Genomic DNA, 27927 nt, shown 5'->3' with positions numbered 1-27927 from the left:
TCTATGTTCTTACGTTGAGTTTTTTTTAATAATAATTTAATTGTAATATTTTACATTTAAAATATTTACGTAAAAATTTAAATATTGTAAAAACGTGACTTTCAAAACACACTTAATGTTCTTATTATAAGTAAATAATAGACCGATTCACTATAATTTCAAACAAAATAAATTGGCCTATGAATTTAATTTTTATCGATTTTTATTGTTGGTATGTTTTTTTGTCTTAATTTCTATAAATTAAATTTAGTAAAGCAATTGTCCTTTACTTGATAATAAATCATTCTAACAAAAATGAGCAAAATAAAATTGGAAATACTTTATAGCATTTCACGTTATTTTGGTTTTTAAGTCAGCTTAAATCAAATATACGATTTAGTAAGTCATTGAGACAAATATAAGCTTACGATAAGAAATAATGTATTTCGATTATTTTGTCTTGTAAATATTTAAGTAAAAAAAAAATAAAAGTTATTAAAATATTATTATTAAATTATGATATATACAGCAAGTATATTCTATTATAAGAATTAGGTAGTAATCTCCTAGGTAGGTATTTTATATACTAGAGAGATAATAAATTTATGTATAAGAATTCTAACGAGGTAAAAAAAAAAAAATAAATACACACCGCTCCGGCTATTGACTGCAGCTTGACGTCCATCAGACACGATACGGTTATGTCACCGGCCCTGGACTCTATAGTCACACCTTGGGGACCGCTCAGCTCGAGTCTTCGAGACGCTGACTCCAACCTAAATATATATTATAATAATATATCATATTAGGTATACAAAAAATAACATAATACACCGACACAAGAATTATTATAATAATTGACTATCGAAATGAACATGACCACGTTGATAATCAGTACCTGATACGATGTTTAAATTCATAAACGATTTTCACTGAATAATATTAAGAAAAATTAAAACTGTAAAAAAGTACATATCATCCGACGAGTTATTATTGAAATATAATATTATATAAACGCAAATTTTGGAACTCAGTTACTGTCATAAAAAAACAATATTGATAAATAAATATTTGATTATTTTTTTTCACTTGGCATTAGTTTATTTTTTTTTGAATAAATCTATTTTAATTTTACTATAGTAATAATAATTATTATTTTAACCGTGGAAAAATCATATTTGCTAATTATGAGATTAAAAATTCCATTAAAATGTAGGTACTAAGTATATGATGAATTATTGAAAAATGTATTATATTTTATTGTCATACTAATTTTGTTATACCCATAGACGAGTTTGGTTTTGTTGTCTTTAACATACACTCAGTTTTCTATTGCTAACATATTGAGAGGGTGTAACAAAAATATCTTAGCTTTGTAGATTTTAAATTAAAATATAATAATCCATAACAAAACTTTAAAAAAAAAAAAAAAATGCTTCATAAGTTTGAAATCAAAATCGTCTTCCGCCGATTGAAGATTTACTCTTAAATCTTGCATGCGATAGAAATTAATATATTAATTTTTTCCTCATCTTCAGAAAATTTATTTTAAAATTCTTACAACATGGTTAAAACAAATATTAAAAAAAACCATTATATTCTTATTTATTCTTATATGCACTACTGATCATCTAATTTATGAAATAATGTCAGTTTAATATATTATACATTTTATTTTATTTTTATTTTTGTAAGCTATTTAATTATATTATTAAATAGTAATGGAATTTGTTTATAATTTAAATATTACTTTACTATTGTAATTAAGTTACTGTCCATTGAATTCAAAAAACAAAAAATATTTAAAACATTTACACGTAATTTGAATGTAAAATGTTTACGTGTTCGCGTGATGTATACTGTATACGTATGCATTGCTCACTTTAAGTCGTGTCGAGGATCAGCTCGAACCACTGGCGTTTGGACGCTGCCTTGAAACACAGCGCCTCCAGACCCTGAAATAAAAAGAACACATAGTTTATAGAAACATAATACGTATACTTTACTACTGCAGGATGATTTTCCATTCAATAAATTTAGTTATTATTTTAAAATTTACACGAAACTTCAACCATCAGTTATTTAATTTATTTGCTCCTATTTTTAAGTATAAATAATACATAATATTGTGTTTTACTTTATTTCAATAATATTTTCTACTAATTTAATATCATTTGAATAAGGTTATTGAAACATACTTTAACTTTTAACTTTAATTTTCAAAGTGTCTATATAAATTAATAATGTTGCTTTAATATTTCTAACAATTTTAGGTTGCCAATCTTGGAACTAGAACAAAAACTATTTTTTCTTAGGATTGTTGTAGTATATTTTGTTAGCTATATTAGATAAACATTGGTGAATAAAAATGTAAATTTATGATTTTAATTTTTGTTATCAAATAAATATTATAATATTGAAAAAGGTATATATCAAACATTTAAAATTTTAATTGTTTTTAGATTTTTTATAATTTTAACGCAAGTTCAAGAGGTTTTCAGAGAATAAATTCAGAGCATGGGATTAGATAGGTAGTAATAATAATAGAGACAATAAATAAAATCATTCAGTGTGATTTTAACTCTTTAAATGGTTAGGTTATAAATATTTATAAGTAAAAAAAAAAAAAATGGAAAAAAAATAGAATTACTCTTAAAAATTGAATACAATCACCACATTTAATTGATATTAGTTTAGGTTGTATAATCGACACAAATAGAGGAGATTAGTGGATAATCCTCCATAGCTCCTAGAAAGCTCCATAAAAATATAAATTATTATAGTTACTGTAATGATATGCTCACACATCATAATTTATTGTATATTTTATCATTTCGTTAAATAAAATAACGGTCAAGTTGTCGCACGCAGATAGCCCTCAATAAAAAACCAATAATCCTCTTTTGTCACTGATGAGAGAATACGATCTACATTGTTTGGTCACGTGGGAACCTAAACGCTATTGCGACCATGGGGCGCAAAGTGTTTGACTTATTCTCATGTGCCGCCAAAGACAAGGGATGGTCCAATGAGGCTCTCCGTCGTCGGATAGAAAGCCTATTTCTTGAAGGACAAGGAGGCCTTTGATGGAGCCGCCTGCGACTCTGGCTGGTCTTGACCACGTCGTTTTCTCCCCAGTGCAGGCGCATCATACAAACGAGCAGGAGCTCTTCCCAAGACCCATCACACACCCTACAACTCAAGACTGCGGGCGACAGCTGGACTTCTTTCTTTTTCTAAGATAAAATCAGTGTTGTTTTTCTTATTTAAATTTAAGTTTTCCTTAAGTCATATCGCAACTTATATTATCTTATATCTTTCTCTGAGGATCGTACTACAGGTATACACCGCGGCAAACCAGGTAAGGTGCATGCCATACATACTTATTGTCAGTACGAAATATTTTACTATTTAATTTACATACGGTGTATTTGATCATATTCTCGAAACACGATCTCGAGAACCCTCCGAAGAACAGGAGGAAGGTAATAGCGCAAGAACAAGTACATTCAACATTTATTAATACCGGACTTACATATAAGGCTTGTGTCCCTTGTGTCAGTCCGGCCACGTCATACTCATAACAAATACCCTTTTATTTTAATTTTTAATATATTTTTACTTTTTAATTTTAATTTCTCTTATTTTTGTGTTATTACATTACTAATAATAATTCATATACATTTTTAAAATAATTACCACGTGGACTTAGTCTTCAGAAAGTTGTACCTATTTGCACCACTATAATAAATATGGTTAATAGTTTCTGTTCGGTCTAATTATCCACAAAATATACTTGTTTAATCATGACTATACAGTATACATAATGAATTTATGCACAACAAGTAATAATATTTTCTACTTTACCCGTTACTCGAAGTTCTTGAGCGCCAACTATCACTTTACTCCGGTCGGCCGAGAACAACGTTTCGCCACGTGTATCGGTCACCCTGAAAACGTTTGCTTGTGCGCACTCCAAACCATCTTTAGCTATACAGGAGACAAAAATAAATCGATGCTATTATTTATTTTATTATAATACATAAATTTATTATAAATATATAATATACATAGATTTGTGACAATACTAAACAGCGCTTTTAAGAGAACACTCGCATGTGTTATCTACGTCTTACATACATTCAACCAAATAAATTAATTTCTAATTTTTTACAATTGTAACAAAAAAAAAAAAAAAAAAAATTATAATTCACAATAAATTTATAAATTATGAACTTGTTGGAATCACATGTTTAATAGTTTTAAACATTATTTAAGTCTTTGTGAATCAATTTTTTCCAATTACTGTATAATGATATTTAGCTTATAAAAAGTACGTCCAAGGATGTTGTTATAAGTGTTAAATACTAAGTATGTAAGCAATACATATTATTTAGAAATTTATTTTTTAAATTTACATCGATCAACGATTAATCCAATATGAAATGCATGTTATCATATTGATACCAGCTTAATGATTATAATTGTATTCGTTTAATACTTTAATATGTTATTATGTGTAAATATTGGCATCTACAATTTTATATAATTTAGTATTGTACTCAATTAAAATAATAATAATAATAATATACGAACAATATTTTTGGTATTAAAATTATTAATTTTTAATTATGGTTTAAAAAAAAAAATCTCAGCGTGTAAATGTTAATTTATCATGCGAAAAAATTGATATGTACCTACACAGTACGTAGTTAAATTATATAATATGGTGTGTACTCACTCAATTTGAGACTGTTCATCAGGCGTCCCTGTGAATTTCGAGCAGTCAATGTGACGTTAGCAGTGGACTCAATAAGAATCGGACGTCCGACCCGAGAGCGTATCGCCGACGCCACCAATCGGTTGGTGACCAGTGTCCGGCCAGATAGCCGGAGACCACCATGAGTGATCTTCATAGATCCTATACCCTCCTATGTCATAAAATACGTCAAATTATTATAAATAATATTTGATTGTACATTAAAAAGCTACAGATGTTGGGAGGGGGGAGTAGGATATTAGGTACTGTTAGCCAAGTAAAATAATCTTATACTGAGTACATTTCTAAGCTTCAGTCACAAAATGATACTAATAATTATTTAAGTAAGTATTAAAAATTGTTAGATATGTTTTTAAAAGTTCTTAGGATATTGTAATACCAACTTCACGCCTTGTGTTAATCACGTATTAAATTAAATAACAAATTCAATCAATAAATGCATGTCTTCTTTATAGTTTTTTATAAATAAATTTGTATTTACTTATAATATTATTATATTTCAAATTCAATTCCTGTATTTACTCGTGGTTTATTAAAATAGAATGCTTGCATTATAAATAATAGTTTTTTAATTATAATTTTTTTACTATAAGTATACTCACTGTATGTATGTTCGTAAAGAATAAAATATAATAATAAATATTAAATAGTTCTTAGTATTAAAAAACAATTGAAATTTTTTTCGGAATATTATAAGTAAAAAGTAATTTAAGTAGGTAATTTATATGGATATTGATGATGTTATTATTCTGTAAGATAATTCGTACATATAAAATTACACACGTTTAAATTAATACAAAAAAAATTGGCTATCCTACGATATACTAGCTAGAGAGAAAAAACGAAATTGTAATTTAGTGAAAAATGTTTGACAAACAGCTAATTTTTTTAAATAGATTTTAATTTTTTCGTTTTTTAGAAATCTAACCTTGATGTGCTCGTAAACTTTCATTGTATCATTTTCAATTTTTAGCAAAAATTAATACCCACTGACGACTGACGAGTGATAAATACCATTACGCATCATCAGTATAGATTGTATGGTTTCTAAATAGATTATTGAACAGAGAATTAAAAATTTTTATTATTATAATTTCCTTCACTTTATTTCGATTTTGACGTTTTACGAATGTGTTAAAAAAAAATTCTAAGCTATAAAAACTATTGTTATACCTAATTATATTATTAATTGTTATATATTATGTTTGTATAAAAAGTTTAAAAATTCAGCTATATTAGATATTAGTTCTTCACAGTCAATGTAGTTTGATATGAAATCGATTTATTACGAGTATTTTAGTGTTGTCGTAATGATATTGTAATTAAATTTATGTTGCTTCATCACCTGCAGCACGGCTCGGCAGCGGCGCGAACAAAACTTTATTTAAGTATTTTCGATCTCTACAAACGTCTGTACAGTCTTTCGAACTAGGGTTTTTATTCTCTTTCGTGCCTCATTCGTTTCAAACAGCACGATAACAATAATAATATATAGCCGTTTAAAGATATCAAAATTATATGTATATACGTAATTATAATATTATACGTGTCACCAACAACGACGGAACCGCAACCATCAACCCACGCGTTACGGGGCTGGTTTATCTATAAAATATATTATATTATCGTCAATTCAAATAGGTAGGTATATTATATTATTATGATGAAAATAATAATGACAATGATAACAAAGCGTATCATAAATCACGCGTACGTTTTTCACGCAAACAACCCTCTCGCCGCCATGATCTAGTTCACACGTGCTTATTAAAATATTCGCCAACGCTAAGCTTCAATATATGATTATACGAGTTTTCTCGCTCCCGTTTGACGACGTTCACGACTATCATTAAGTTACCTGTGACAAGTACAGTTACGTGTTTCTAACACGTAAGCAGTTATAATATATGTATAATTGTGGATAGGTTGGATTATGCGAATCCACATACTTCTTTTAAATCATTGCAATACTTATTATTTTTAAGTTTAAAATGACAATGCAAGTGATTATTATTATTTTTTGGTTCAACACATTTAGAAAAGAATGCTCAAACCTGCTTAATTTAAGGACATAGATAAATTAGTCTTGGCGGAGTCAGAAAACATGAAATGCTCACTAAAAAATATCAAGTTAAATGCATACTAAAATAAAATATACTAGAATAATCTTTTTTAATTTTAAAACAAAAGTCTTTATTTCACTTCATCTTTATTAAATATACGATTGTATTTCTAATTTGTATGCGTTTACGCGTTTCATGATAAATTATTTTATGGATCATGCTTTGAAAATATTATAACACATATTATTTGTAATTTATTAATAATCACTACGCGGCGATGATTTATCTTACATAAAATTATACGAAGAAAACGTATATAATAATACGGTATCATGTATATGTATGTTATACGTGAAATTGTGAAACATATTATATAGGAAAATTACTTGTCAAAGTTTACACTAACTCGAAAAGTTCGGCTCGTAACGGCCGGTTGGCGCGCGTGGTAACTATATGTAAGTATGGTATAGGTTTAAGATGAATTTCAAAAATTTTGCGCGGCAAAGACAGAATAAATATTTTGGTCTATACGAGTATATTGTATTATAATTTATATTAACATTTTATACGAACCGAAGCCCTACTACTGGAGAACAGGTGTTGATATGTTGTAGTCTCCTGCATTATATTATAATTTAATAGCTCTATATATAGCTCTATTATAAGGAACACAAATAAAATAACTAATGCTTTTAAAAAATATGTTTTTCGACGTATTAAACTGCCGCGCGAACTCTTTTTATAATACATACGCATATATAGCTAGTAGCTAAGTGCATATAATAATTATATTGAATATGAAACATTTAATGAAACGGGATAAACGTTTTCTTCAAGTCACTGAACAAAAAATATTTTAATATTTTATTTGAATCGCAAAAACATAATTATTATTATCGTCGTGTTGAAAATTATAAATTTATGTTTTCACGTCGTGTCGACACGCCTTCAAAGTACACGTGACCTATAACCTAGGAAATAAATTACATTTCGCGAGACATAATATTATAACCTCCAACGACAATTTTTTTTTTTTATCACACTGTTTTGAAAAATGATTTTCAAATTACTGCCGTATGAAATATAATATAATTTAATTTTTCATATACTTAGTAACTAAGTATAAATAAATAAAAATGTATTCATCTAGAGTTTGTGTTATTAGACATTTAAAATTATGTGTCCGTAACAATAAGCTTTTGCATTTGGTTGAGATCATTTATAATTTTTTTCACGAAATTATTTTTTTTTATAAAAAAATTAGTTAATTTCATTAAAGTTTTATTCGAGCAATGAGTAAATACTTGAATTACTTTATTGCTTTTTAAAAATAATTTACTCAATTCTATGTCTATCATAACGCTGTTCAACTTCTGTTCAATAATTTGGTATACTGTGAGCATATTTAACCACTGAACTACTATTATTTAAACGTATTTAAGCCAAAAATATAATAATAATTATAATAATATGATGTTGCGAACCTTGAAAATTTGACAACAGTGTTTGAATGCTGAGGACAACATATTACTATTATGCTGTTGCTGTCGCCAGAAGACATCTTTCAGCTGTCTACCGATGACAGTGATTTACACACGTCCACTTCATAATACGACGTGAACAGTTCAATAATGATTATTCAACAATTGCGTATAAGGATCTAACGGGTGAATTTAACTTATAAATGCGCAAAGTATTAATTATATGTTATTTATGTTTAATTGACTATAATAACGCACAAAAAGTGTGAATCTAAGTACACACAACAATGAGTTTTCAAAAAACACTTTTTATAACAAAATTATTAACGTTTTTTAAAATATATTTTTAAGTCAGTACCAGCTAACGAACATTTTCAAAAAAATTATAATTTTTAGTATTTTTATCGTTATACATTTTACCATTTCGCCTGACAATATATCAACATAAGCTATAACAATTTAAAGTTTAAATTAGCGAACTAGAGGTCCAAAATTTTGAAAAGTACTTTCTCGCTACTGATTAACTCTGTTCATAAAATATATGTAATTTATATTATTATAATAATGACTCATAAAAAATTGTTTTTCCATACTAATATTCTATTACATATTAAACTTCACAATAAGGTATTACAATTATATGTTATCATTGAAAAAAGTAAAATTTATGAAATAATAACAGTTAAAAATACAATTGAATTAAAAAATGAGGTTATACGACGTTTTAAATATATGTATATATCAAAAATATTTTCAGTAAGTTTTAATATTTTTTTAAATTATGAACATTCTTCAATGTTTTATTACTAAAATTTCTCCAACTGAAATCGGCTGAAAAATTACAAGTTTCTAATTGCTATTTTAAATAAAATCATTGATTTAAGAAAATCGATACCTAACTATAGCTGACTATAACAGATAAGTGTCAAGTTAAACAGTAAGCAATTATGTAAATTTTTAAATGTTAAATTTATTTCTCATCTCATAAATATTACATTTAGTACCATTATTTTTTATAAACGTTAATTCTAATAAAAATTTTACATTTATTTCAGAAGATGTTGTTTTCAAGTTGTTGTTGATAGCAATAGCGCTTTCCAATATATAAAAATACGGATAAACAATATTATATCATGTTTTTAATTGCCCACTCAAAACAAAGTTGTAGATATAATACTTACAAGTTACAATAAGACTCAAGAAATGTTTATTCAAAATATTTTTATTTAAAATTTTTTATGAAAGTTTTTCAATTTTATTAAAAGTTTATATTGCGTTATTATGCATTTTTATAACTTTGAAGTGTGTGGTTTCGCATATCTTGTGGTATTTTAATGCATAGTTGGTATATTTTGTCATGAATAAACACATCTAGTTAAAAAAAAAAAAAAATATCGAATACAACATTTTTTTAATGTTTTTGGAACTAAGTTATATAAAAACGTTTCAATGCTCTTTGAGAATACTATTTATTTTATAACTGGAACAATAATATTTTGCAGTTACCAGATTTTAACATATCTATTTAAGTGAAACACGAGTAATATATTAATAAGTAAAACAAATGTAACACAAATTTCTTAGTGAATTTAATTTATAGCATTGCAGCATGTGACATTACATGATTTACTGTTTGTCGATTATAGCCAATTATAACTGACTATTTCGGTACAAAGAAATGTTTCGTCGTCAAATCAAGTTATTAAAAGTACTCTGTAGCATTATAATATTATGTAATTTAAGTAATCAAAAAACTTAAGAAGAATACCACTGCGACTATTATACCAACATTATATGCACTTTATTTTACGGTACCGCACAAGTGTTCATTTTTTAATTAAAAAAATAAATAAAATAAAAACAGATACTTTTAAATTTATTATATAGTATAGGTACTTAAAATTTCCGCGATGGTGGTCAATTGCGCGACGTTTTTACTATTCTTATCACCAACGCTGTCGAAATGAAATGGACAAATTAGCTTTTGGATGAGAAATAATTTAAAATGTCTAAAGATAAATTTTAAGGTGCAGTATATAATAAATGTTATGAAACATCGATACTATACATCACTTTAATAATTTATTACATACAATTTAAATATTTCGTGTAAAAAGTATTCATAAAATCTAAAGTATAAACTTCGCGTAGCACACACACACAATATAATAATAATAATAATAAGAGTAAAAAAGTAAGAGCTATATTATATAAAGTGTTGTACACAATGAGAGTGTATCTTAATGTTTTAAATTAAAATTGAATACGCATTAAAATAATTAATGAGTGCTAATAATACATGATTAAATATAGAAAACTATCTAAGAGATGTTAAAATATATGAATATTAGTTAATTAATATAATATTTGAGTACTTAGTACCACTGGGCACTAAGTCAGATGCATGTTAGCCGTATGTATAATATTGTGGAGACAGAGCAATATACTCAGCTATTTAAATTTAAATTTAAATGAAATAACGTAATCTTAGGTTTATACACATTATATAAAATGGTTTCCACATATAAAGGCTATAACAACATATATCTCATATAAATCAATTAGTCTCACATCATAAAATATTAAAATAAAAAAAAGTATGTTCAGACAAAAAAGTTTGAACAAAACGTACTGTCATGTGCGTAAAACCTCAATTACCTACTCAAAACTATAACTACTAAATACATTTTTTTCATAGACATATAAAGAAAGTAATATAAAATAAACTTTAATAGGACCCGAAAAATTGCAGGGGGAACTAAACTGTTTAAGAAAAGTTTAATGGGACACACTTAGTTTAACACACTAACACATAATTTTGAGTAAGTAGTATTGCATAGCGCAGTGTTAAGCTAACAATATTTGTACCTCGTTAATTTGGCTATAATATTACGATATTATATACTATGAAAATTCGTTATTTTCAATTTTATTCATATATATTTATCAAATAATTACATAAAAAATTTGAAATCTATGATTAAAAAAAAAGATTTTTCTAAGATTGTTTCTAAGTTTAATTACAAACTAATTAACGTTGATAATCATTATATCCTATGTAATTTCTTAACTAGTCGTCGCCTAGAGTGGATGTTTAGCTTTAAGCGCGCACCTATACGCACGCAAACGTATAAGACATTTTATAATTACCGAAGTGAATTGCGTGACTCGGATGAACCAAAACGTGAGCGTGAGGTTGACGACGACGACGGCCAGCAGGCAAGTCAGAAACACGTACAGAGCGTGGGTCTTCCACTTGGCCGGGGACTTGGGCCTGGCACCCGCCGACAAATTGTTGTCGATTTGTGTTGCGCGACGGACTGCGACGTTCGGGTCGTGCACAGAGGCGCCGGACTTCTGCAGAAACGCATTCGTCTGGTGCTGGTTATGAGGTAGTAAAAACTGTTGCTGTTGTTGCGGCGTCGGCGTGTCCGCCACCGCCGACGAATCGTACTCGACGATATCCGCCGACGACGCGGGCCACTGTCTGTGACCGTCGCTGGCTGCCGTGACGTTCACATCGCCGTCGTTACTGTTGCGGTAGTCGTAATCGTCCATCACGGTTGCCGTCCCGGTCCGCCTATATTGCAAAAAATAATGAAATTATTTAATAAAATTAAATCGAAAAATAAAATTATATCAAAAATCGACGCGGTGATAGACGTAGACGAACGAGTTTGCTTTATAATTAGTTAGCATAGTACGTCATGATAAAACCGTGATAATCGAGATTTCAGGACATTAACGGGTTAACGATTTGAAGTCAATGTACAGTATTTAACTGTTAATTTTTTTTTTTTAATAAAACTTCTAAGTAAGTAACGAGGTAAAATTGTTTCCGTGATACGTAATTATTATACTCATCAATAAAAAATAATAATAATTGTAAATATTTACATTAGGTATGGACTTTCGCATCGACATCACTATTCTTGGTTTCTAGATTTCAATAGGTATTAGAAGAGCGTAAATGAATAAGATTATATACATACATTTCCATAGAAAATCACATTTCATGCCAAAAGATTTAAATTTAAATAAAAAAAAAACACTACCAGATACTTCTGGTCGATAAATATTGGTGCTGTGTTTTTTTTTTTTTTTTTAGTTATTTTTTGAAGCAGAAATTTGTTTAGATTTATTGGGTAAATTTTTGTTGAAAATCAGTTACCAGCGTTTTTAAAAATAATCGAAGAAATAAATAAATATTAAGACGTATAAATGGAAATGGGCATTTATATGCAAAATCAGATTTTGACAAAATGGATAATACTGTACAGTGTTATATACGTGAAGACTTAAATTTTTCACCAAATATTTAAACTAGAATTTTTTAAAGATAGTACAAATTTAAAAATATTTTAACTCTTTTTTTATAATATATACCTATGGATTTATTATCATTTAAAACTATCGACTTTTTTAGTTGTTTTTTAATTAATTTATAAAAAATTATGTTTATGAGTGATAATGCTTAACAATTTAATACAAAGTTTTTATTAATTTTTCTAACAGCAATTAAAAAGTATCGAAAATGCTTAGTTATACAGCTTAAAGTTCAAATGTTTACGCAACAAACTCGTCAAAAATCACGAAAATATTTAAATAATTGTGTAGCTATAAATTCATAACATTTTTAATGTTAACATTTAAAGCTGTAATTTGAGATTCCACATGTTTACTTTACAGTAATTGTAAAAAAAAATTGATGTTAAGTTATTTACATTTATTATATTGTGTAATTGAATGTCAAATTTTAATGAAATTGGATATTCATATGTTAAAAAATAATGATTTTTCCTTAAACAATTATTGATATTTTATTTAAATTCAAAAAATATTAACTGTTGCGGTTTAGAGTATTTCATTTTTACTTAAATTATCATTTTTCATATACATAATTATGTTTTCAAAATATTTATACGTCTTAATTATGCGGATATTTTTAAACTATTTTTGATTTTTAATTTTTTTTCTTTTGTGTTGATTTATACTGTTAAGTCAATCAATTATTTGAAAATTGAAAACAAAATTCTACTTAAGTTATTTTCGAATGAAAATATAGAAAATACACAGTTGCAATTTTTTTTTTATTTACAATCTTTTTCAGAAGAAACAAATGGGTAGGTGTACGTCAATTCTACACGATTCATAGTAGATAATATTAAATGTAAAAATAATTGATTTGTGATTATTAATATTTAATGTTTTGACATTTCATCAAATTAAATGAACGAGATTGTTTATCAGTGTTTTTAGACATTACAAAGAAGTAATAAGACACTTTTTTTTATATTGTATATATATGCTGTTAATTTAAGGTTTTTTCACTACTTAATGAGTTATGAGATTCTTTTTTTCGAAATTATTGTTGAATGGACTCCCTGTGTCCTTTTCCTCATTTATAGGTAGATAAAGAAAGGGTATAGCACACATCGTATTTCTTTTTTTTTGCTTTTCCAACAAACATTTTCAATAACGTCTCAATTTTTTTGAACGAAATTGTACCAAATATTCCCCTTTCCATATCATTCCATTTTTATTTTCGAGGTAGGAAAGATATATATCATATTTCAATTTTTTAGGTTTTTTTTTCCCCTAAGAGCGAAGCTATTACCTATACACTCGCATCCGATGTTATTGGTATGGACAGGGCTGTTTATTTAAACGGAAATTAGAGCTGAAATCAGGCGATAGAAATAATACCACAGAACTTGTGGTTAAACTAGCCGGCATAACGAATATGTTTGGTTGAAATTAAATAATTATAAATAATCACAAACTTTTTCAACGGAAAAAAAAATTAATATAATACAAACGCATAGACATAACATACATTTTTGTAACTGAGAGTGAAGCTTTTCAATTCTACCATTCTCATAACGACATAACCCCGTAATTCAGTGTTATCATAACCACTTGCCGTAAACATATATCCAATATAGGAGAAAAATTCTTAAAATATCAGTTCTTGTACGAACAATGTCTATTATATTATACGAGTCCGATATGTAATAATATTATGATGTCTAACCACGCACAATCGACTAACAGATAACAATATTAATGCTACTACTACGCGCGTACATAATGATAGATACATCCATGGGTATTTTATAGATACGCGATATATGTAATGTGTATTCAATCATCGTCGTTGTGGTCGTCGACGACTGTAAGTCGCTAGCGGACAACGACGACGACGATCAATCATCATTGGCGCAAGTCGTTTACAGCCATGATGTATATACGAGCACATAGACCGTACGTTATTTATATATATAAATAGGTACGTAAGTGTATAGTATAGTAGTTGGACTCGGGGAAATTTCCTTCTACAGGGCACTCGACTCTTGAACTGCAGCTCACGTGCACAATGTGAGGGATACACGTCTCATATTATTATATTATGTACAATGGGTATACGCGAGCGAGGTATACGTCGTCGCTAGGGCGGTTGGTAGTTGGAGTAGTGGGAATGGGGTTATATTATGCCCATTCAAATATGTTTTCCCTCTTTGACGTGACGTTTTATGTGAAAAAAAAATCACCGGAAACCGTAGTGAGAAGGGGATTTTCTTTTTAATAGCGTGGATACGATATACATTATATATTATTATTATATATGGGTGCGTGTTTAGTGGAAAAGGTTGTTTAGACCGCACGCAAATATGCACGTGTGAGTGTATATATATATAGGTGTTATTATTGGTGGGGTCCACCAACGATATATTACTTTGAATATATCGATACGGTCGATGAAGACGGATGGACCATGTGTGGCGGCGGCGGCTGTAGAATAGTTCTGTGTTGTAACTATATTTCCGCGAGCTTCGTTTCCCACGTGTACCTGGTTATATCATTATATATTGTAATAAGCATTGGGAATGTGAATTTTTAAAAACCTTTCCATGATACTCGTTGTTGCCCTTTTATTATTACGTTTATTCATGTATAGGATATGTCGTAGCGTTGAATGGGAACTAGAGAAGCACAAAAATTATGCACGCTCTACGCATACACATACACAAGCACACACACACACTCTAATTATAATTGCTAAATAAGTTAACAGAACCGATATTTTACAATAAGTATATTGAATGTATGCATTTTATTATTAAACAGCGACAACGTGACATATTAAATAATATTATTGAACCTAACATTATTATTTTATTACTATAGACATACCAGTATTTGGAAAAAATAAGTTCGTGAGCATGCATTCACCATCATTGCACCTTTGAAAAAGTTACTAAAACATTGGATATGTTATAAGTAAAAGTATTTTATTTTGTAGCTAATTTTATTATATTAGATAATCAAATTGATTATAGTATAAGATTTAATTATTTACATGACAACTTTTTTTTATCGTATAGAGGTATTAAGTTATTGAATGTATTTTCAAATAATATTATGAAAAAATAATTAATAAAATTAACGATCCAGTGGTTTTATTTTTTTTTAAAACGTAAACATGACCCGTGTTAGAAAAAAGTGAACGTGAGGGTGAATGAATAACTTTTTTATGCATATAACTCAAACGTGAACAAACTCAATTTTTAAGTAAAAACTGAAACGTACTATTAAATTATATTATAGTGACGACCAGTAAGTTAAACGCAGTTACCAATGACGTAACCTATAGTAATTATTTTTTTCTTTTAGGTAGGGGAATAAAACAAATATTTTTATCTATTGTGTCTAAAAATATAGATAGAAGAAAGCTTTTCCTTTAAAAATGTATAAACCTATAAATGTAAAATTATATAGTAATAATACTTAAAGTTTTGTAGAATAATTTAGAAATTATTGAAAATATAAAAGGTTTTAGTAAATATTATTATAATATTAATATTCATATTATAAGGATAAAAACGTATACATATGTACCTATTGAAAAATATATATTTTATTTTATAGTAATTATATAAAAAGCACACATAAAAATAATGTTAAAACTCAAGAATAATGCTTTTAAAAAAAATTATCTCTTTACCATTCGGCCACATTAATTTTCCATGTCGAATTTTGTAATTTTAAAGTGTTTGAAGTATTTTTAAAATATCAGATTAACATAAATTATTATTAAATTGGGGTTTTTAAGCAATGTAAATATATTGGTTATTGCATAAATATTTTTATTAAAAAGTATTAGAAGTTTAAATTGTTAGATGTATCCCGCAAAAGTTATGGTTTACTATTTAAATTATGGGGATTATTTAAATGTTCTTTAATAAATATATTTGTAACCTTTTATTCAATATCTATTCTACTAATGTGCAAATTTATATTGAAAAAATACGTATTACATTACCACGTATACATATACGCAACATTGATATATCAATTTTTTCTAGCCTTAATTTCGTATAATAAACAAACAATAATGAAACTATATTAATCCACTTACGCAATATGATCTATTTAAAATTTAAATAGCTATAACTATAGTAATTTTTTATTGAAATTTTGTAAATGGCTTAAATATCAATAAAACTAAATTTTCGTAACAAAAAAATAATTTCTTAGAAGTAGCTTACTTCTATAATAATAATAATAATAATGAATATATATTACCTATATTATTGTAGTTTAATATTTAGAATCAAAATAATTTTCTAAAAATTTCGATTTGTTAATAAACGAATTACAAATATTATGTAGGTAAATTGTTATTAAAATAAAAAATATAAAAACTACGATAATTCAGTGGCCAAAAATTAATTTTTTTACAAAAAAAAATGTGATATTTTTAATATTTAAGTCATAAATAATACATTGAACAAAAAGAAATTTAATTGATTTTTTTTCAGTATAATTACGTTTCGTATGATATTTGTACATAATAGGATCCTAAGGGGACAATCGTTTTGGTGGCGGAGATCGGCAAGAAAAATCAAACATTAATATCTTTTTAGTCGCAGTGTTGGTTACCGTAAAACGCTTTTTCAAACAGAATATTAATATTAATGATACGGTAGATAGAATTGTTAAGTATTCACAAAGCCATACACTACCATGACAAATAAAAAAAACCAAAACCACAGGAGTGCAGTGTTAACATTTTATCTTGAACTTTAGTGACAACTACAAAATAGTTTTCTTCTTCACTGTATTTATATAATATGATATAAGCTTGTAGCGTGTTGTACGCTATGTGGCTGTAGCTTTTATTATATTATTAGGTATGCGGTCAACAGTTTGTTTGCGGTATCAATCCACTTAGATACTATACTGTGATAGATAGTGCATATTCGAAGAGATATAATAAATTATTATATAAATATAGATTTAAGTTAAATTTTTAATAAAATATTACACCTAGTTCCACAAAACATTAGTAAAGTTATTTCGGAATAACTGGATTAGCATATGTATACAGTTTTTAAATCGCAGGTACTTAGAAAGATAATTTTAGCTGCAGATTTGAATAGAAAATATATTTAGTGACGTTAATTGGATATAGGAAAAAGTCCTCCATAGTACAATTTAATTCCAATTTTTCATAATATTATTATGTACGTGTTTGTATTACGTTATTTTTAAAAAATTTACTTTTACGCTGACCTTGTAACTTTGATTTTAACAATTAAATAGGTACGGTGCATAATAGTAGAACGATATATGATATGACACTATTGATGATGACTTAATTTAAGAATAAATGATTAAAAATCAATATATATTGTATTTCCTTATTACTTCAAAACTTTTCCATAAAAAAAAAATTCTATAAATAACACAAACTTCACTTATTCAACTTATCTAAAATTATTTAAATATTCAGACGTTAAATTTCCTGGTATTGATAAAAATCTTAAATGCAGCATTCATATTTAAACTAAGATAACTATAAGCACTATCATAAGTAACAATTTTATATTTTATTTAAAAAATTACTTTCAAAATATTTATTCATATAATAGTTACATTATACTGTAAAAATTTTTCTTTTTTATTTTCTAATTTCTGTTATTATCATAAGTTTATGTAAGTACTAACATTTAATTTACAATGAAAGGCATTACTCGTGAATGATTCTTGATTTGTTTTCTCATTTGTATCAATATTTATTCGTAGACAATATAATTAATTCCATCAATAAATATTAATGTTATTATCATTATTTTTTTATTATTTTTTATTGTTATTATATAATTACACTTAACCTAATTAATAAAAGGGTTTAAAAAATTTGTAAATATAATAAAATTATCATATTAGTTTAATATAAAAATATATTAAGAGGGATATTAATGTCATGTTTTATCTCATGTTTACCATACCTAAAAGAGGATTAGTGGTTGAACCTATCATGTAGCCATGTAATGGTAATTAAAGGTTTATTTTAGTTTACTAAATCTTTAAGACTTTTATCTTATAAGTTATAAACATTGAAACAGGTAATGAAAAAACTGTATTAGGTGCTACAGTATAACTTAACAACTTTTTATATCATTATATATTTCAGTCTTAGTCAATAAATCACAACAAATTGACCATATTATATTACTATTAGTTTGTAATGACCACTGTATACGACGTTTGGTTTATGATATATATGTGATATTATCCACATGTCTTGTAAAATTTGGGAATATTGTACACTTAGCCCGGTTAGTGTTTACATTGACCATCTTTCCAATAAACCGTAACATAATAATATACACTAAAAATATAAAGCAGAACAAATGTATTGCACATATTGCGGGAACGCATAAATCACACCCACACGTACAATGTCGTAGTCTGAAGGAAAAGAATATCGAGGCCATGATATTTACAGGGTTATTGGAATAAATATTTAAAAATTATATTGATTCATTTGTCTCTTAAAAATAAAAGTGTTTAGGTTTCAAAGCTTGGCTATTATTATTATCCTAGTTATGATTTATTATTTTTTTGTAATATTTTCTAGTGCTAAACCATTTAATTGATTTTCATTTATACAAAATGTTAAATTACTATTTTTTAATACCTACTCAAACGTGCGCATTTCATCATTTTGAAAATAAATAATGATAAAATTATTTTCCCTACCAAAATCCTTAGCTACTGTGCAAACTTTGGTTGAAATCAAAAATTATTGTCCGCATACTATAAATTATATTACCTGGGCATTGTTTTTGAACGGAAGTAATCAGCTGTTGATCTGCCACCGTAAACATCGTTTTCTAGTCCAATTCCACCGTTGTGGTTTACCGCAGATGCTGCAGTAGAATGTATCTGTAATTTGTTAAAATATTAAACAAATAAATTAAGTGCGACCTTTTACAATATAATTAAAAATAATTTTCTGTTGAACATTAAAAAAAGTTTGATTAGATAAATTTTGCCTTAACATTTAAATATAAAAAAAAATCAAGGTAAATATATTTTAATATATTAAAAAAAAAAACATCATTAATATTAATTTGAAGTAAATTTAAACGAAAGTATTTATTTTTAAATATTAATGCGCATAAAATTTAACAATAGTATCATATTATAATTTATTATTGAGTACAATTTGGTAAATTAGGTAAATTTATTTTTACTGTGTTTTTTTGAAAATTGTACTTATATTTATAAATTTGAAAATATTGTAATCTATATTTAGTACATAACTTTTTTATATTATGGGAACTTCTTTATTATTTGTCAAATAAATGCAAATACGCAACCAAGTCGCCAAAAAGATAAATCGCGTAAATAGGCTTAATTAGGTAGAGTGAAAGGCCAAATACCTCAAAAATATAAAATTTCCCCATAAAATATTATCAAACGTATAATATAATGATTCCCTGTTTTTAAAATATTAAAGATAATTTTATAATAATTAATTTTTTTACGATTTATAATATTAACAACAACATACAAATATATAAAGTGATATATATTAAAGTTGTTTAAACATATATAGTCAGTGAAATAATTTAAGTTAACGTAGGGGAGTAATTGGACTGTATCCCAGTGATAAGTATCTCGAGTTACAAACTTAACAGATTATGAATTATAATAATGTATTGTTTAAATCCTATTCAAAAATAAAAAAAAAATGATTTTTAATATGACATTATATTGTCTTAGTATTTTAAATTTTAGTATCATATTATAAAATACACATTAAATATAAAATATACAATAAGTATTTCTTATTATCTCTTTGAGTTTATAGAATTATGTAAATATCTACAATGGTATTTTGTTTATAAAAAAAAAAAAAACGTACTTTTATAAGATCTGTACATCAAGACTCTATGTTTAGTCTGATTGTTATAGTTTTTCTACACGCATTTTGACAAGAGGGTGCTCTTAAATGTCAATTATATTTAGGAGCTAGAAAGAAATCAGTACCACCTGTTCCTCTATTCTGAATCATATGTATACTTACTATTAACCTAACCGTTTTACCTTTTTAGCAATGTTCCAGAGTATTCCGAGTACAAGGCTATTATAACAATAATATTTAATTATTTATATAAAATATCAAACTCTTTAGTTGGAATAATAATACAATGTTCTATGTAGGTATGTCCAAGCGATGTTTTGTGTCATAATAAAATAATTTAAACTCATCATTGTTGAATAATAATTAAGTTTCTATGCGACGGTTGCAAAAGGAAAAGATAAAAAATAATAACTCGAAGTTTCACTTCAAATGCAATAATACCTTAACTAAATATTTATAAATTTATTTTAATTTACTCCAGCATAGCTCGGATTTATTTTTTTTTTTCTTTGGGATTTTATAATTTTGTTATACAGGAAAGGCTTCACTAGAATTACTTATAAATTAGTATGATAGTACCATGAGTGTATTTTAGATTTTTGAAACTCTAATATAATAGGTTCACAGAACATTAAAATAATAGCGTTTTTAAATTTTCCTGATTTTTCAAAGAAAGCTTACAGCCCTTTTAGCCTTGTGGTTATGCCACTGTTTAATTCACCCCATTATTAAAATATTAATTACGAATTTTTTTTCTTACTTTTAAAAACCAAATTAATTTTTCAGACAACCAATTTATTACGACCTACTATAATTATTTTTTAGTAAATAATAATTATATTTTTTAAATTATTAATAATATATAACTACTTGTTATCGTGTAGCCAATCATAAGATTATTATGTATACCTATTAAAATTTTATTTTAGTTTACCTTACCATTATAGTTATATACGTTAAATGTTCTCAAATTCTGTATAATAATATGTAATCCGTAAGATGAGATCAACCACAGACAACTATAATCAATATTGACAACTGACAAGACGTGACAAGTGTTGTTTATAGTACCGATTGTGGCCTGGCTGTATTATATTATTACAAGAGCTATCGGCGAGTGTAATGGTCTCTATTGGCACAATAACTATGAAATAATAATATTTACACGTTCTTATAGGATAGAACAGCTGTGTGATGATTATATTATCGCCGATTGGAGCCGCCGACGCGTTGATTTTAACGCGTTTATTATTTCGTTTTTCTCGCTTGCCCGCGCTTTGTTTATCTGGGCAAATAAACCACGACGGCGATGACGACGTGTTGTTACAATATCGCTGTGTCATTTATTCCTTTATCCGTAGCAAATATTATTATTATTTATGGCGTACTTCGAAGATATCTTCTATTTTGGCAAGCGTCCGAAACTTTATTTAGTAAAAAAACATAACCGTGTGAGGGGGTGACAGTAAAACTATATTCTATTGCGACATCAGCCTAAAACCGTTTGAAATAAAATATTAAATATTTAAACATAATATTAATATTCAGGGCTCGTGTAAGTTGGAGCATTAAAATAAAAGCTTGAATATTATGTACTGTAACAGTAATATGCAACTAAGTTTCTAAAAATGATCAAATATGCATTAAAAAACTTTTATTTTTAAGTACGAATTAACATTTTATAAATACGCAAAAAATCATTTCAATGTAGTTTTAAATTTATAAACGAAACTTAATCGTAACATAATATTTTTGATTTTTCATTTGTATGTATTTTAGGTCTATATTTTTAATAATTTAACTATCAGTGTATTAATAATAATTTATTAAACACGCATGCCTAGTAATTTTAAAGTTTTTAAACAATTTTTTTTTTTTTTAATAGACATCAACAAAAAATGGTATCTAATTACATAAAAAACTATTAAAAATGTGTTAATAATTACTTTAAAAAAAGGTTAAACTCTCTTTAAAATTTTAAATGTAAAAAAAAATACACGATTGTGTAAAAAATACTTTTATTAAACGTAGGTATGCTAAATGCCTAAATATATAAAGGTTTATGACATTATATGATTTTTGAAAACAAAATTCTATAATGCGTAATTAATCCTTTGTTACGTTGAAGAGCACTTCTATTTTGTTTAACTGTATACAACTTAGCTGCAATATTCTATACAAATGTTCGAAATTACGATCCCCATTAAAATGATAATATTACGTCGACTTATAAGCGCGAATGATCAGAAAAATTTAAATGTTTGCAGACGACTACAGTGGCGCAGGAACTATTTTTCAGGAAGGGGGGCAAAATGTAAAAAGCATAATAATTACTATAATATATTTATTTGTGTGTTATTAACTGAAAACCTTCTTTAATATATTTATACCTGTATATATATATATATTGTTTACAAAGGCAGTACCTATATGATAATATAAAATACAAGAATTATTTAAATGTATTAAAGAAATTATAGTTTAATATTAATACATTATATTTATACATTTATACATTGAAACAAAACAGAAAACATATTTACTTTAAAACTGAAGTTATATTTAAAATTAACAATAAATTAATAACAAAAAAAATTTAATGAATTTCACATAGAAAATTATTAAATTATATAAAAGTATAAAAACAATTTAGTATAATATAAACACATTTATATATTGAAGTAAAACAGATAACATATTATTATTATTAATTATTACACATTATTATTTACTTTATAACTGAAATGATATTTAAAATTAACAATATATATAAATATAAAAATTAAAATTAAATAAACGTTACATATCAACATTTAGAAATATTTAAAGAAAATTGATACCTGAAATATTAATGAAAATTTCCAAATGTTGATTTTCTTTGTGAAGTTCTAGAAACAAATTCTTTGGCAATTAACTTCAAATCAATTTTTGCTGTCATTGACTTATGAACATGTAAAATCATCATATGAGTTAATCTCTTTTGGGTCATTGTGGACCTCAAATATGTTTTTAATCTTCTCAATGCACTAAAAGAACGTTCTGCTGTCGCTGCGGACGCTGGTATTGTTAAAATTAATTTAATAAGTTTGGTGATTTCAGAAAACAAAGTATCTTTTGCATTTAAATATTCATTTCTCAAAATATTAATAATATCTGAAATAGTAGTGGTAGATACTATAGATGGCAACATAAGAAGCTGTGCATGAAGCTTATTTACATCAAAATCTTCATTCATATTATTTAAACAATTATTAAGTTCTTGGTGAGTTTTTGTTTTTTTATCTACAAGTATGTTTTCTAATTTAACCAAGTTTTTTAGACCTTGTTGATTAAAACGTCTATCAATTTCATTTATTAAATAGTCAATTATTTCAAACATATCTTTCTTCAGTTCACATATTGGTGATAATTTTGTAGAAGGGTTATTTGTATATTGAAGTCGTTTTGGTGTCTTTTGGATGCGTCTATTGTCTTCAAGTGGTTCTAATTTACATAATTCAGCATGTAAATTCACGGTATTTAATATCTTTTCAAAATTTTCATTAGTTCTGAATGATAGTAATGTTTTCTTCAATGTATCAGCAGCTTTAATAGAATCAGATGCACAAAATTTAGGATTTTGTAACACTTTTGCTAATTGTTCTACTGGACCAAAGATATGTATTGCAATAGTCAAAAAAAACATTGTTTTGAATTTTTTTAATTTTTTCACATATCCTCTTAGTGTTGATTTTCTATCATCTGCTATGCAAACACTTCCTGAAAGCATTTCATCCAATGTTTTTTGAACTCTACTATAATTATCTAAAAATCTTATTAAACTTTTAACCCTTACAGACCATCTAGTTGGACAAAATGGAAGTAGGTTTTGTTTTATACTATCCAATTTAGACGAATGATAACATGGCTCTAATACTATATTTTCATAAATACTTTTTCTCTTAGCAGATTCAAGAATAGCATTTGACACATCTCTGACCATAGTAAAAATATCACACATGGAAATATTTTTTCTTGCAACTTCTTGTAATGCTAAATCCAATGAATGATTACTACAGTGTACAAAACAACTTTTGGGTTGAACATCTTCAATTAATTTTTTGACCCCATTCAATTTGCCCGACATATTAGCAGCTCCATCAAAACAATGACCTCTTAAATTTGATGTAGATAAAGTAAATCTTATTAAAATATCTTTAATCGTGTCAAAAAATGTTAACGCTTTACTATCAGGTGTATTATATAAACCAGTAAATACTTCATGAACTTCAAAATTTGAATCGACATAACGAATACACAAGGAAAATTGTTCTGCAGAAGAAATATCAGTAGTTGAATCAGCAATTATAGAGAAATACTCTGATGTTTTAATCGATTTCACAAGTTCACGCTGTACATTTAATGACATTATTTCTAATATTTCATTTTGAATATCTGAACTAAGCCAGTTGTTTTTTTGTTGTATCCAATTTCTTAAACAAGGAACATCTAGAGATCTTTCTTCTAATAAAGAAATAAAATTGCCATCATTATTAGAATGTCCTCTGATACTTAATCCCATCTGACTAAGGTATCGCAAAGTACTTATTATTGTTAATAAAGCAGTAGATGCATTTTTTTGTTCTTCGATTTTTTGTTTAGACAACAAAGAAATGACTGGTAAATTAGAATTGATACTTAAAAGATAATGTATAGAGTTAACATGCATTTTACTGTTTTCATGGGAACGCAATTTTTCAGATGCTTTTTTCCAATTTTTAAAACCATCTACTATAAAAGATAACTCGGTGTGTTTATTTAATTTATTATTTGTCTTGTGATAGAATGAAATACAATCAAAACAAAATGCACGATCTTTAGATGTATCATAATGAAGCCAGGTAAACGTTTCAAACCACTTTGCACAAAATGATCGGTTTTTGTGTTTTGGAAAAATAAAACTACTTGATGGTTGATTTTTTGTTTCAATTAAAGGAAGAATGGGTTGATTACTTTTTTTTGAAAATGAAGATATTGATATAACATTACTGATATTATTTTGTGAACTCTGTTGTAACTCTGACTCCTGAAAAAATAGTGCCCATTTCAATATACTATATACTTTTTCTGAATTTAGGAAAAAAACCCCATACCAACTAAATACATAATAATTTGTTATTACTATAGATATTATAATAATATAATATAAAAAAAATAATACACCTAACATTGTTTTTCATAAATGATTAAATTATTTTATTATATTATATTATATTACACTATTATTCACCGAATTTATTATAATAGGTACTACATTTATTTTATTAATAAGGTAACTATTAAACTATAAAAAAATACATCTAGGATGTGGCATTAAATAATAACTAATTAAATTACAGCTAAAATAATATAATATTGACTACATACTAGGTATATATACAATATACATTGATATTATGCTAAAAAAAGTGTTACATAATTACCTATTGAAATATAAGCTTATTGCTTAAAAATTAAAAATTATAAAATGTACACGATGTACAATTGAATTAAAAAGGCTTACCTTTGTGTTTGATTTTCTAATGACAAATTTGTCCATTTTAATTTTAATAAGATTAACATACACGAAGTCGTAATATTGGCCTCTCGCGCTCTAATGACTGTTGTAGTGCTGTCTACTCTACAGTCTAGTCTCTAATGTCTAGTGTCAACTAGTAATAAAATCCGCTTGCGCTTAAAATATTTAATAAACACCGTACAACCCATAAATAATCTAATAATATTATAATAATAAACAACATAGTTCGCTGTTAGAACACAGGGACTGGTGGAATTTCCCAGTAATTTGATAAAGCAGCACTCCAAACAGAGAATGTCTATTTTTATTTTTATAGTTTTAAATAATTCAATATTATGTATTATCATTGATTATAAAATATACTACAAAAAAAATAGTATAGTGTTAGTGTATACTTGTATTTATAATCAATGGTATATTGGAATTATGTTATAATAATAAATACTATCGTACGCATTCACGAAAATGAGATCAATTTTGAATACTTAAATTTAATACGTATAAATTAAATGTAATTTACTGCTATGGTATACGTTTTAATGTTAATGTGGTTGAGGTGGCAAAATTATACTTTTGACCCCCTTGGATTATATCTGAGGGGTCAATTGCCCCTTCTGCCCCCCCTTCTCCGACGCCACTGGACGACTACGATAAATTTGTTCAGTTTCCCACTGTACCGTTTTATTTTCAAACGTACCTATATACCCTTAATTTTGTTTGTTTTAATTTGATTCTCAGCAGTCAGCCCAGAGGAGACATGAAATCAACTAATATGAGGACAGAAAAAATACAAAATTGAAATTTTTAAAGGTTTTTACATTGCGCACACACTTGTGCAATCGTATTACGATGACATTATCGCGAGACTACGGCGGCGATTATTGCCAGTGAATTAAATATAATAATAAACGCCGCAGAAAATTATTGTGTGTCGCATAATATATACTATATATACGTATAAAATTATATCATATATTATCTGCTAAGCGGTGGTGTGCGTATGTATTGTGTGTGTGTGTGTGTATAAATATATATACGGTATACAATTACTACTATTATTCGTTACACGGGCACAGCCGCCGGCGGACGCAGTGAATTATGATTGTAATAATAATAATAATAATAATAATAACAATAATAATAATAATAATAATAATCGTCAGATATTTTGCATATAAATTGGTATACTAGCCTTGTGGAGGTATATATATATACATATAGTGTGTAATAATCGTCGTCGTCGTCGTCGTCGTCATCGTTCTTATACTGGTGAACGGGTGGGTGGGCTAAAAAAAAATTATTACGAGCGAGTCGAGCACGCCACCGTCGACGACGCTGCCGTATAAAAAAATCGAGTTGTGTATATAGATTTCGCGCTGTATAACATAATATTATATAATATACAACCGAGAGGATGCGATGTGATTTAAACCACACGCGCACACGCGTATAGTCGTCGTCATTATAATAATATTATATTTATGGCATCGTTATTACGGCCAACGTCCTCGTGATTCACTTGAAAACAAAAAAATATGCCCAACAATGAATAACATAGAAAACCAAAGAGAGTTGGATGCCGTCATTATGATCAAAAATGTAGAAACATTTAAAACTGTGACTATTGTATTACCTACACTAGGTGCCTACTGCCTAGATATAATTATCACGTCTTATTAGTTATTAACTATACACAATCACTTAAAATAATACAAAATGAAAAAATATAAAAAGAAATGAGATGATGTATTTTTTATGAACTCAGATAGTGAAATTGATCATCTATATAGTATTAACCTAATACCTTCCTATAAACGGCTACATAATATACCATTTTTTTCGTTCAA

At 26.8% G+C, this 27927-nt stretch overlaps 2 protein-coding genes across 2 annotated transcripts in view; both read right to left on the bottom strand.

Moving 5' to 3' along the window:
* LOC112603219 (zeta-sarcoglycan) overlaps window positions 1–27927 on the bottom strand; it is a 132367-nt gene that overhangs the window by 3056 nt on the left and 101384 nt on the right. The window contains exons 3-8 of the mRNA XM_025351707.1: window positions 19426–19538; window positions 11454–11883; window positions 4721–4910; window positions 3847–3969; window positions 1862–1934; window positions 632–755 (exon numbers count right to left, since the gene is read on the bottom strand). Coding sequence (XP_025207492.1) covers window positions 632–755; window positions 1862–1934; window positions 3847–3969; window positions 4721–4910; window positions 11454–11883; window positions 19426–19538 — 1053 coding nt within the window. The remainder of the gene's footprint in view (window positions 1–631; window positions 756–1861; window positions 1935–3846; window positions 3970–4720; window positions 4911–11453; window positions 11884–19425; window positions 19539–27927) is intronic.
* LOC112603218 (zinc finger MYM-type protein 1-like) lies at window positions 23370–26170 on the bottom strand. Its single transcript, XM_025351706.1, has 2 exons — window positions 26066–26170; window positions 23370–25588 (listed from the first exon to the last, which is right to left on the bottom strand). Exons 1-2 carry the CDS (start codon window positions 26099–26101, stop codon window positions 23372–23374), a joined length of 2253 nt encoding a protein of 750 aa, XP_025207491.1. The 5' UTR covers window positions 26102–26170; the 3' UTR covers window positions 23370–23371.

The sequence above is a fragment of the Melanaphis sacchari genome, unplaced genomic scaffold, assembly GCF_002803265.2.
Source record: "Melanaphis sacchari strain LSU unplaced genomic scaffold, SCAv2.0 Contig9_pilon_pilon, whole genome shotgun sequence".
Lineage (NCBI taxonomy): Eukaryota > Metazoa > Arthropoda > Insecta > Hemiptera > Aphididae > Melanaphis > Melanaphis sacchari.
Note: the sequence above shows the minus strand (reverse complement) of the source record. Positions and strands in the feature narration are given on the sequence as shown.